Raw genomic sequence first — 13286 nt, 5'->3', positions numbered from 1 at the left:
CAAAAATAGCGCATACGGAACGCGAAACGCGTCCTGTGTAAACGCATCCTCAAACGTGTCTACCTTCCGCACTTGGAATACAAAAACTTTAAAGTGTTTTGCAATTATTGTCAACAAAAATTGTTGATAGCAAGAAGTGCGACAACTCAGTAATCATAACAATAATAGCCAGTTTTGTGCTGTTTACTTACAGATGGGAGTCGGGAAACTGTATAGCGCTTCCACAGCTGAATAAAGACAGAAGTAGAAGAAGAGCAGCGGACAATCTGAGCGCATCCATTATTCTTCTGACTGACATCCAACAGACAAGTTTCTCCCACTAAAATCCACTGAAGTGACCCTCCTAAAGCAGCCGAGCTGCCGCCATGAGCGCCGCTACTTCCACAAACAAATCACAGATGCTTTTGGTCTCTCCAGCTACTTCAGATGTTTCTCCAGAGATGTGGAGACTGGCAGGGGGAGTCCGGTGTGGGGCGTTTCCGTGTCTCTCCGGCTTTCCAGTACGTTAAAGAGTCTGTTTTAGACTGTGCGCGCTGTGGCAGATCAGTTTCCACACGCCCCCCACCCATCTGCGCGCAATCATCACGCGTGTCGCTCCATACAAGGAGCCCGAGCCGCACAGCTGAGGCGCTGCAAGGCATCAGTGAGCTCATATCTTGGAATGACAAGAAAGTTAGAGAATTGCATCAGATAGATAGATAGATAGATGCAGTAATATTCTTTCAATGAGCAATTCAATTTCAGACGGAACCTTTTTGCATATGCAATTTTGGATTTACTGTAGGGAAGAGAATATTTCTCAAGATAGATTTATTTTTTAAATCCCATTTCTATAGGAATAAAACTTGCAAGTAAAGTTTTAGTTAAAAATAAAATAAAATAAAATAAAACTGTTATTGCTTGATATTGTTGAAAATAAGTTGACATTTTGTGATAATGATAGTCACACAGTGTTTTCTCAATGGAACCTGCCATTAAGCAGCCTATTGTAGGTTTCAGTAAAATGAAAAAATTAGAACAAAAAATACATAAAATGGAAATTTTGCAACTGATTGTATAAATCAGGGCTGTCCAAACTCGGTCCTGGAGGGCCGGTGTCCTGCAGAGTTTAGCTCCAACCCTAATCAAACACCCCTGAACCAGCTAATCAAGCCAGTCAGGTGTGTTGAGGCAAGTTGGAGCTAAACTCTGCAGGACACTGGCCCTCCAGGACTGAGTTTAGACAGCCCTGGTATAAATGTATAGCACCAGTCTCACTTAATTCTGACAGATTGACAGGAACAGACGGACATATAGCAAACGGGTTGCAACTGTCATGAAGCCATGACCTGTTAAGTTATCTCCATGTTTTCCATAAACAGCTAAAAATTGCAGTAGTAAATTTATCAAGCGTGACATGGTAGAAAAGACTTGGTATTCATTTAAATGTAGCTAGCTAATTTAGCTAACATGTGGAGGAGAAATTGCATTTCTTTAGTAACTAACTTGGGCTAGTGTTCAGCACATGCACACAAAAACATTTCAATATAAGCTTGTTTGTGTAAAATAAATTACTTGCAAAAGTAAAGTAAAAACTTTTGAAAGATCCTTAAAAAGTTGTGCAGCATTTGTAAATTAACTGTCAAAATAGATTAAAAGCTGTCACGTCTAAGGCCATAGCATCGTGTCAGTACAAACACCAGGGGCACACGCCATCCAAATAACTGTATTCCTAGTAAAGCAGTGGTTTAAGGAGAAAAAGGTGAATGTCCTTGCATGGCCTAGACTTAAACCCCATTGAAAATCTGTGGAATGACTTGAAGACTGTCCACAAACGCTCACCATAAAATTGAACTAACTTGAGCAGTTCTGCAAAGAAGAGTGGGAAAATATTGCGAAGTCTAGATTTGCAAAGTTAGTAGAGACAGAGACACATCCCAACAGACTAAAGGCTGTAATTAAAGCAAAAGGTGATTCAAGAAAATACTGACACAAGGGGGTGATCCTTTTTCCAACCCAGTGATTCTGTTTTGTTTTTTTGTTTTACTGACATGTTGGTGTTATATCTTTCACTTGGATTTTATAAGTTGCACTGAGTATACAGCTGGATAAAACAAAAGCTGCGTCCGTCTTCATTCATTTCAGGTTGCAAAGCAACAAAATGTGATTATTTTAAAGAGGGGTGATTCTTTTCTATACCCACTGTATCTATATATTATGGGAACATTGTGTTACGTACTACATTGAAAGTAACATTAAAAAATGTTAGATGAATGTATGAACTTTTTGCAGGTTTGGTTGGTTTCCTAAGGTTATGATTTCTATGTTTTGAAAAGATATGCAGTGTTTGCTGTCTGGATGCAGCTGAGGGGAGGTGAGCTCACCGGAGCACCGCACATTTACTGAACAAATAAGCAGCTAACTCTGATCTCAGCAAATATGAGGATTTACACTATAGGGTGTATTTGAAGAACTGTGTGATTGTGTGTATTTGTGTGTGCGTGTGTTAGCACTTTGAATATGTGAGGGGGTGTGTTCATTGTGAACCAAAGCAGGAAATATAGAGTGACCACTTAATGCATCTGTAGGACATATTACAAATTACACATTATACTTTAAAGACTAAGAGATACAGTAGATGATATTTATAAGAACAGACAGCAGATATACATTTCAATTAAATTATATCTAATTGTATCTATCAAACGCACCATTTATTGATTGATTGATTGTTTGTGAAGTGTTTTGCAGTCTCCTTCTGACGTGTTTTTGTTTCCTCATTGTATAGACGCACAGATCACAGCAGTACATGAATACATAATAGCATCCTCACGGATCCAGCAGCACACTCATAACCTCATTTTAAGTGGATTACAGGGCTTTAGTTAGATTAGGTGGTATTAGTTAGAAGCAACATCCAACACAAACGCAACCAATACAGAACATTGACATTGAGAACAGCATCAAGAATCACGGCTTGCACTACTGTATGTGAGGAGTTTATGAACAATATTGCCATTTTTTTGCCAAAACCTACATTTTGGATAAGCCAAAAATTATTTTTATGTTATGGCTGATATTCCAGAAATTGCTGTTATTATAAATCAGTAACACTCATTTAGGTCTCATTTAATGTCTAGATAGTTGTACTGGAAAACGAGACAAAAATACTAAGAAAATATTTGTTTGCAGTGTAGTAGCCAAAATGGTACGGCTATGACGCATTCCTAATTGTCAGGGTGTCTATCACTGTGCAGGGAGAAAACAGCATGATGCATATGCATATATGGGTCATCAGGAGTTCATGGTTCATACCCTAGGATGTGAGCTACAGAGCGGGCAGGTAGGGCAAACGCTGTACACACTATCCACAGATTAACTGATCTCAGTCGTCGCCTAGCAACACTATCTATTCACAGCCATGGGAGTCGCCCGAGTTAATCCAACTCTGAAGCTGAAGAGGATGCGCTCTTTAAAAGGCAGAAGATGAATGAGAGTAAGTCAGCAAAAGAGAAAAAGAGCAAGGGAAGCACACATTTTGGGATGCGGAAAAGGAATAAAAAAGGGAAACATGCCCTGTGAGTGAGGTTTGTCTATTCAACTTGCACTAAATGACCTCGTACAACCTGGCAAGCGATGCCAAAGAGAGCACTGTTGTACATTTACTGACATCAGGGTGTGTGGGGCTGTTATGGATCCCTCTGTTGGGATTACATTGAGTGATGCTGGTGGGTTTAATTGCCACTTGGAAATGGTACAACTGTTGGGGGAGGTAGAGATCATGGGGGTAAAATTTGAGCGAGTGCTTTGTTTTTTTCTTAATGCTCCGTCCCTTTCCTGCAAGATGTTTTTAGATGGATGATTGCCATTTGATTCCTAACCTAATAAATATTTAAGAAATAAATACATATGTAAAAAATAAATGCATCAATGTCAAATGAAAGAATTATTTATTAATGGACACAGACTTCTATATTCTTCCACCCTGGTCCATAAAAGTTCATTTAGTTAATTATGGTGAAATATACACTAGGGTTCAAAAGTTTAGGATTGAATCAAATTTTTTCCAGATTCTTTTGAGTAGAAAGTTCGGTTACACTTTATTTCGAGAGTCCACTTTAGAAATTCTACTAACTGTAAGTGACTTTGCAGCTACATGTCAACTAACTCTCATTAAAGCATTTGTAGACTGTAGATTAGGATTAGTAGAATAAGTTGCTGTACTTGCAAAGTTACTTAAAGTAAGTAGAACAACCATCAAAATAAAGTGTTAGTAGATATTAAGCAGACAGTATTCTCTAATGACTGCTAGTTGACATGTAGTTGCAAAGTTATTAATAGGTAGTTGAATGTCTAAAATGGACTGTCAAAATAAAGTGTTACAGAAAGTTCAAAAGAACAGCATTTAATTCAAATAGAAATATTTTGTAACACTACAAATGTCTTTACTGTCACTTTAAATAAATGCATACTTGCTGAATAAAAGTATTTCTTAAAAAAAAAAAAATCTTACTGACCCTAAACCTTTGACCGATAGTGTATAAAATACATTTCTTTAGTATCTTTCATCCTATCCTTGTCCCTTTCTGTATGGCACCTATACATTTCGGGGCTTTTTAAACGTATCAAGCTACAATTTAAAGTTCGTCTTGACAATGTTTTGGATTTAGTGAAAATTTACATTTGAAAATTAATTTTAGAATTCAGAGATTGAACTGTAATGTAAAAGTCATTCTCAATTTAATTCTGAATTTGAGAAGCGCACAACCTTCCCGTCCTGTATAGCCTCCATCTAATACAAGTCAGTTTTGCAAAGATCTCCTCCAGGGAAAGCAGCTACAGTACATTTCGGTTCATTGTTTAGATTGTTGAAATACTCTGAAAGTCATACATTATAAATGCAGACCTAGATAAAATAAACAGGACTTTGTGTACAACCTGAACCTGATTATGATGATAATAATAAGTGCAGTATATGTATTTAGACCCCGGATTTTGCTTTAATTTTTAACATAGTCATTTGGCAGGCCAAATCAGCCTTATGCTCGGTCTCTGTCCTAGTAACTAATGATTGTGTGTTAATATTTAATGTTGGCCTAATCATTTTCCTTGCTTAGCTCTTTAGGTGTAGGTAGATCCATTTAGTAACCATTTCCTTTGAGGAATACTGACTTACAATACAGTTGAATACAGACTATTAGATCAAATGAAGCAGCTTTGTTTTAGAGCTTTCCCCAAAATAATATAAATTGTGACCATCTATGTGGGGCACCATGTGTCACCCCTGAGTTTATTCCCCCCTGAATCAAGACCCAGAGCTGATTCTGCAAGCAGGTTTTAGCTAACTGGGTTGCTCTCCTGCAGAAAACGGTTTTGTTCTTAAAATGTTAAATAGCAGAATAAATTAAACCTACTTCACTTTACATGACAGAAAGCAAAAAAACAAAATTGGAAAATGCATGCCAACAAACATTTTTGTCCAAAGGCAATGTGAATGTTTGGACATGACATGTCAGAAACACATGCATTGGGAATGGTGGGGGGCATCTCTGTCCTTTTACTTGGCTGCCCTTCTTGCGGTTTTAGGCCTCAGGATTGTAGAGAATAATCTGTCAAATATATCCTAATAAAAAAGTTAAATAAAAAAATAATTTGGTTGCTTTTCAGAATATTATTATTACATCCTATGGTATTTATTGCAGCAACACATCTTTAATTAATTTAAACTATAATTAAAAGAATACTAAAAAGAAATGCTGTGTAAAAATCCCGCCTTTCCTCCACTCATGGTTTGCCAAGTGTAATTTATTAATTAATCTGTCCCATGGAGATTGTTTCCAAGGCAACTGAAGACACCCCTCTTATGTCCCATAAGTTACATAAGAGTTTGGGAATGTAACTGACAGGTTTGTTACCAGACAAGCATGTGAGATGTAAATGCATGCTGACCTCAATGACTTACAGACAATTCATGCTCACACAGTCCATAAGATCCTAATGGCCTTAAAGTTTGCAAAGATTTTCATGACTGTTCAAAAAAATATTCATGAATTGCGCCAAAGACAATTCGCAATTTGGCAGCGCAGCCATCCGGTGGCTTCCATTGTTAGGATCGTTTTTGGAAATATTGGAGCTGAGAATACAGATGGAGCCACAGAATGAAGAAAATCTATAGCAGAAAAGAAGCCGTCCACACTGACGTGACCTGGTTGCAGTCACACAGCTCTGCCTGCAATCAGGACACCAGAAAAAGAGATGCAGCTCTAACAGGGCAAGCAGAAAGAACATCACATCTTCCTGGCTAACATGGTGCTGTTTCCCTTCTGGGTTGATTCATTTACAATTCACCCAAAAAGATGACAGATGCTATGAAAACAATATTCATACTGACGTAAAATACTTATCACTTAAATAATACAATATGATTTATCTTGCCAGTACAATGTTATTGTGGTTGTCTCATTAGGAGAGAGAGAAACATGCTAGTGAGCTTCTTGTACTGCAAAATCAACAGAAGCTGTCGTCTGAATCATAAAGCTGATCTAAAGCACTTTGTGTAACTTCACACCACACGACAGGTGCACATGCTCAACAGGTGTCATTACTGCCACTTAGTCAATAATATGCAACATTTTCTGGGTTTCAGAAGATGTTAGTGATAAGAATTGCACATTTTCAAGATTCAGACTGGAGAAGGAGGTTTATAACACCTGGAGAAAGTGATCTGTTGGCATTGTCAATCATCGCAAATTGAAATCTCGCACCTACTGTATATTCTCATGCACATGTCGTTTTATTATTGTTAACTAAAACTAAAGTTATTTGTTTTTGTTCATTGAAATAAAATGTCTCTAAATATTAGATACAGAAAAAAGAAAATGTTAAAGTACTAAAATAAAAAATAAAAAACGAATTAAAAAAGTGTGTCAAAAAAGTACTAAAAATTAAACAAATTCAAATGAAAACTGAAAATACAAAAAAATAGAAGCTAATTCAAAATATACTCTAAATACTCTATCTATAATATACTCTAAATAGTCTATCTCCTGAGCTATAAATGCGCACATTTTCAAGATTCAGACTGGAGAAGGAGGTTTATAACACCTGGAGAAAGTGATCTGTTGGCATTGTCAATCATCGCAAATTGAAATCTCGCACCTACTGTATATTCTCATGCACATGTCGTTTTATTATTGTTAACTAAAACTAAAGTTATTTGTTTTTGTTCATTGAAATAAAATGTCTCTAAATATTAGATACAGAAAAAAGAAAATGTTAAAGTACTAAAATAAAAAATAAAAAACGAATTAAAAAAGTGTGTCAAAAAAGTACAAAAAATTAAACAAATTCAAATGAAAACTGAAAATACAAAAAAATAGAAGCTAATTCAAAACATACTCTAAATACTCTATCTATAATATACTCTAAATAGTCTATCGCCTGAGCTATAAATGTCATGTGATTTATCACTCTAGAGCTGCAGGAAATACTCTGCTTTTCCTTGGGACAAGAGTGGGCTATCCTTCTCACATTCCTGGGGGGTCATAAAACCAGTGATATCATGATTAGTTGTCAGGGTGACCAGAGCGCCTGGTGTTCAGCAGACATCCTGGCATCCAGTTAATTGAGTGAGGGGACTGTGACGATTTGTTAACCTAATGAATAATTGATTTGTTAAATCAAATTAAAATTAGTGTGTCAGATTGGTCGAGGCGCTACACCCTATTCTGTTTGTATTAACCTTCCAATATTACAGCCTTGACAAAACCATCTTTAAACATTGCTCAAGAGTGAATCGATCATTCAAAGTCAGAGTGAAACGATCACATTTTGAGATTTGATTTGCGAGGTCTGACATTCTCAAACCTAGTTTTAAAAAGCATAGATCTCACTGTATCGGACTGCTGTTCATGTAAGGCTGACTTTATCTGTAAACATCAGTAAAGGCCTGCTTATTCAATAAGAGCCCAGATGGGTCGGCTGTTTATCCAGGCAGCTGAGGTGTAATTGTGTTACTATGTCTAATGGCTCACTTCATACAGAGTGTCACATGCTAAGGAAGAAAGAAAGCAGGCGGGCAGGCAAGGGAGTGGCAAGCTAGATTAAACGCTGGCTGGAGGTTTAAACTCAGATCCAGCAAGCCTAGATCTTCATACTGGTCTAGGCAGAAACAACCTCTATCATTATTTGAACATTCCTCAGCTAATGAGACTCAAGGTTGGTGACCGTGGAGAAACATATTGGGCATAAACAAAGGAACAACACAGCTTTAATTGTCAGCAGCATGAGCTTTTTGCGAGTGGCTCACGATTTTTTATATTAAACATAATTTAGAGTACCCTTTTTAGAATGTCCAGTGCCTTGAGTGACAATGGGTATACAATAAGGAAGCTTTTCTAATCGTTTTACTATATAGGCCTATTACAAGAAAAGTGTGTTAGCAGCGAAGTGACTGTATGCGTTTTCGTATGAGTGTATCAGGTCAAGCAATCATGGTCAGCTGAGCAGAACAAACTAATGATGCAACCTCAAGGAACTGTCTCAGTATACAGTACACACACACACGAGCGCGGGCTAAATTATGTTTTGCACTAATTCAACGCTGAACTGTGATAAACACTTTTCATAGGCGTATAATCGAAATGAATTATATGTACCCTCTAGTGGTCAACGCGGTCATTTCAACAAGCATCACATGTACACTCCAAAAGTTCAAACCTTTGTCCGGCAATAAACACAAAAATTAGTTTTGCATCGTTCACTTATGATCTCAATACTTGATTTTTTATATTAAACATAATTTAGAGTACCCTTTTTAGAATGTCCAGTGCCTTGAGTGACAATGGGTATACAATAAGGAAGCTTTTCTAATCGTTTTACTATATAGGCCTATTACACGAAAAGTGTGTTAGCAGCGAAGTGACTGTATGCGTTTTCGTATGAGTGTATCAGGTCAAGCAATCATGGTCAGCTGAGCAGAACAAACTAATGATGCAACCTCAAGGAACTGCACAGTACACACACACACACACACACACACACACACACACACGAGCGCGGGCTAAATTATGTTTTGCACTAATTCAACGCTCAACTGTGATAAACACTTTTCATAGGCGTATAATCGAAATGAATTATATGTACCCTCTAGTGGTCAACGCGGTCATTTCAACAAGCATCACATGTACACTCCAAAAGTTCAAACCTTTGTCCGGCAATAAACACAAAAATTAGTTTTGCATCACTGTGATATTTCACAATATTTCTGTTTTTACTGTATTTTGATCAAATAAATGCAGCCTTGGTGCGCATTAGAGACTTCTTTCAAAAACCTTTTTTTTTTTAATCCTACCAACCTCAATTTTTTTAATGGTATAGTGACTTTTAAATGAATAGGCTATGTTATTTGAACTTAACCGTCTCTGAAAAAAGATGAGTTCCAAAAGTTCAAACATAGTTCAACATACTGTATATAGCTGCCATGACCAGGCCTCATGGGACTGTATTCCACTGTATCCTTCCACACAAAACCAAAATGTTCGAGAATAACACAAAAGGCCACAAAAAACAGCTGTCTTCAAAAGTTTGTATGTTCACCTCCATGCGTCTCTCACAATGTTCTTGGTTCTGGCACAGATATCTTGCCTGTGCCTCTAGAAATAGAGTTTTCTCAAATATGATTGCGATGCCGCAGCTGAAGTCCTACAACACATGGCGAGGAGAGATGGGTGATGATGCCTCCTGCAGACAAACAGAGAAATGACACATCAGAGCTTTACAGTGCAGCTATTACATTATATTCAAGTAAAAGATGAACGTTGCACCCTTGTCAGAAATATTTGCAGCCTTTAATCAGTTTTACCTCAACAAAGACTCTATTGTGTAGAATCCAAGATCGTTTCCAAAAGTCAAATGCTCTGAAAGTTTACATTTTAGCTCCAGAATAGTGTATAGAGCCATTTCACAGGATCTCCAGAAGTCATGAAGCACCTGAATATCATCTAGTCCATCATATGTCAGAAATTCCAAGAACAATTGCAACATGTTGCAGCAGAATATACAACAGGATTTAGCTTTTCTGTAAGTCAAACATGGTAACGCATCAGTTTTGGCACAGAATATTGTGCTCTCCAGCTGGCATTTATTCATCAAATGCTAAATGGAAAATTACAGTCTATTTCAACCTTTCGTGTTTGAGTATTTTTTAACTCAGCAAGTGACAGCAGACATCAGAAATCAGAACATTCTAGTCTAGAAAATACATTACAATACACGCTTCATTTTCATCTAGCTCCAGGGTTTGACCACAATGTCAGAATATCTTAAAAATACATTAGAAGTGGATGAAATATTCAAAAATAGGCTATAACATCTTAATTTCTCAAAGACACAGTCATCAAAACTTCATTTAAACTTATTCTTAATTAAGGCTGATCATGCGCACAGTATTTCCGTACCAGTTCAACATGAGGAAAACATGAGAATATAACCAAAAATCGAAAAGCAGGTGCTCAACCAACTGTAGAGTTTGATAATACATATTCATGTCCTTTTTAATGAGCCTAGGTTTTTACTATTTTCCCTTTGAAACCTTGTCTGTATGTTTAAACTGCTTACAGTATTATTTGGCTTTTCATGAAAGCGACTTGTTCAGAAGGTTCAAAATCAAATGAGCTTGACGAATCAGGCTTACAATTCATCCGAATCCTCGATTTGTAATCCGATGGCCTTCATGTGGTCGATTGTAAACTGGTTTTGCCCATGTTTGTAATAGTGCCTTAAATCATTTGGCTCATCGCCCCCATGTCTTCATCACTGCTGTAAATAACGGAGGCCATGTTCTTGTATGGATCGTTGTCATCTTCATCCGCCTCATTAGCTTGAGTGAAGATATGTTCATCTCTGGGTCTTACAGAAGGATTTGGACAACAAATGTCGACCTTTTCTGCAGGATTTTCTGCTGTAGCGATAGTGAAAGTGTTCTGCTGCACGACAGGTGTCAAAGTATCCTCTCTGGTCTCCATTTGATTACATACAACTACAATTTGCCCTTCATTTTTGGGAAAAGTCTCATCTGCTATTCTGGCGTCATCTTTAAAAGAGACCGATTTTCCACATGCTTTCCCATTGATCAGAGCGGAAGATGAGATGTTTGTGGGTGTTATTTCTGGAAGCACCAGGATGGGCAGCATGTCTTGCAGTGGTGTGGGCCTGTCAGACTCATATGCCCTGATTGGTGGAGGAAGCATGTCATCTGTTTTGGTGTACAGACCACTGGGGTATTCATGGTCAATGAACGCCTCGTTGTGGTAAGAGGCGTCCTCTATGAGCGATATGGGACGTCCTGAATTGACCTGTTGACCACGGACAAAAGGGCATTTAGGGTCGCCTTGAACAACCTTGACATATTCACAGGTCAAATCCACTGCTGTGGTCCAGCGCTGATTATAGAGCAGTTATGTGTGTCACTGATTCTTGAGACATGCGACAAAACTGTTTGTGTAGAGGTGAATTATTTTGGAATTAATCTTTTTGGTGCAACGTCCTGTGTATTTTCTCACAAAATGTGTGTATGTGTGTGTGTGTGTGTGTGTGTGTGTGTATTTTCTAGCTGTAATAAATGTCAGACAGAAAAATATTGTGAACTGTTATGCCAAATATTTATAATAGATGTTTGCAAACATAGCGTTAAGCTATGATTAAAAATATATTATATATAGGACAATATCAGATTTTCAGTTCCATCTATTGAACTGTTGCCACCATCATGCTGCATTCGTTCATTTGTTTTTTTGGTGCTGCTAGTTACCAGTAGAACCTCCTCAAAATGAAGGAAATTATCTAAAAAATTTTGTGATGAAGATGATATATCATTATTGTGAGAAAAGATAGAAACAGAATTATTGGGGAAAAGAAACAAAAAATAAGTAAGTAAATAAATACATAAATAACCTATCCTGTGGAATATATATATTAGGGCTGTCAGTTTAACGCGTTAACTTAATTAATTAGTTATATGAAAAAAATAACGCGATTAAAATATTTTAACGCATTTAACGCACTGGCCCCACCCCAGACCTGTACATCATCTTACATTTCATACAGTTGACTGTTGACAAATATGATGCAGGGAAACAACTCCATAAATGCAGTTATGCCCTAAAATTCAAGATATTGGTGCCAAAATGCTCCTGTATGATTTATTGTCTCATATTTATATCACATGATAAGCAATATCACACCAGCAGCGAGTGCAACACACCAGTGCTGTTTCAGTGCAAATGTGATTTTACACAACAGTTCAGTAAATAATGTTGATATTGCGTTGTATTTTAAAAACAATAATATCTGTTTTTGCTCAGTTTTGCCAACAAAAATATTACCTATAAAGCCACAGCAGAACTGTTGTGCGTCTCCGAGGAACACAGCGGTGTTTAGTTTCTGAATGAATCCGCATTTTGAACTAATCGTGTGAATCAATGATTTAAAGCCCCATTCATAAAGTGAGCCGTTTACTGAATTCCTGAATGAATCAGCAGGTTGAACGAATCAAATAAAAGGCTCATAAAGACATTTACCACCACCTGCTGGCAGTTTTAGTTTCTTATTTAGAGTATTAGCCTACTTCATTAAAGGGGGGCGTTAAATGAATTGTTCACCCAAAAAATTTTAATTATGTCATAATTTACTCAAACCTGAATGACTTGCTTTCTTTTGTGGAACATAAAAGAAGGTATTTTGAAGACTGTTGGGCTGTTTTGGTTACCAATGACTTCCATTGCATGAACGGAAAAAAACGGAGCTGTCTCTCAAATTATCTTCTTTTATGTTCCATAGTTTATGTTAAGCCGTGGTAGCCTAAACGTTTATGTGTAATAAATTTTATGTTGAATCTAAAATATTTCTTTCTAAAGCTAGGGTACTATTTATAATGTGTACTTAATACTTTCTCATTTAACACAAAAATAGCATTAAATAATCTTTTGGGGGTATTTTCACAGACAAATGTAATTTGCGATTAATTAGATTAACTAATCGACACATCATGTAATTAATTAAAATAACATTTTTAATCGACTGACAGCCCTAATATGTATATATATATATATATATATATATATATATATATATATATATATACTGTATATATAGGCCTATATACTGTATATATACAGTGGGTACGGAAAGTATTCAGACCCCCTTAAAATTTTCACTCTTAACAATGTTGCAGCCATTTGCTAAAATCATTCAAGTTAAGTTTTTTTCCTCATTAATGTACACACAGCACCCCATATTGACAGAAAAAC

General features: G+C 36.8%; 1 protein-coding gene across 3 annotated transcripts in view; it reads right to left on the bottom strand.

Moving 5' to 3' along the window:
- Positions 1-9665: 9665 nt before the first annotated feature.
- LOC107557309 (cadherin-related family member 5-like) overlaps positions 9666-13286 on the bottom strand; it is a 22496-nt gene continuing 18875 nt past the window's right edge. For all 3 annotated transcript variants that reach the window (XM_016240696.1, XM_016240698.1, XM_016240699.1), the window contains 2 exons: positions 9842-11333; positions 9666-9720 (listed from right to left, as the gene is read on the bottom strand). In XM_016240696.1, coding sequence (XP_016096182.1) covers positions 10758-11333 — 576 coding nt within the window. In that variant the 3' untranslated portion in view covers positions 9666-9720; positions 9842-10757. The remainder of the gene's footprint in view (positions 9721-9841; positions 11334-13286) is intronic.

This window comes from Sinocyclocheilus grahami, unplaced genomic scaffold (genome assembly GCF_001515645.1).
Source record: "Sinocyclocheilus grahami isolate Dianchi unplaced genomic scaffold, SAMN03320097.WGS_v1.1 scaffold597.1, whole genome shotgun sequence".
Taxonomy (NCBI): domain Eukaryota; kingdom Metazoa; phylum Chordata; class Actinopteri; order Cypriniformes; family Cyprinidae; genus Sinocyclocheilus; species Sinocyclocheilus grahami.
The sequence above is the reverse complement of the archived record's forward strand: the minus strand, read 5'-3'. Positions and strand labels throughout refer to the sequence as shown.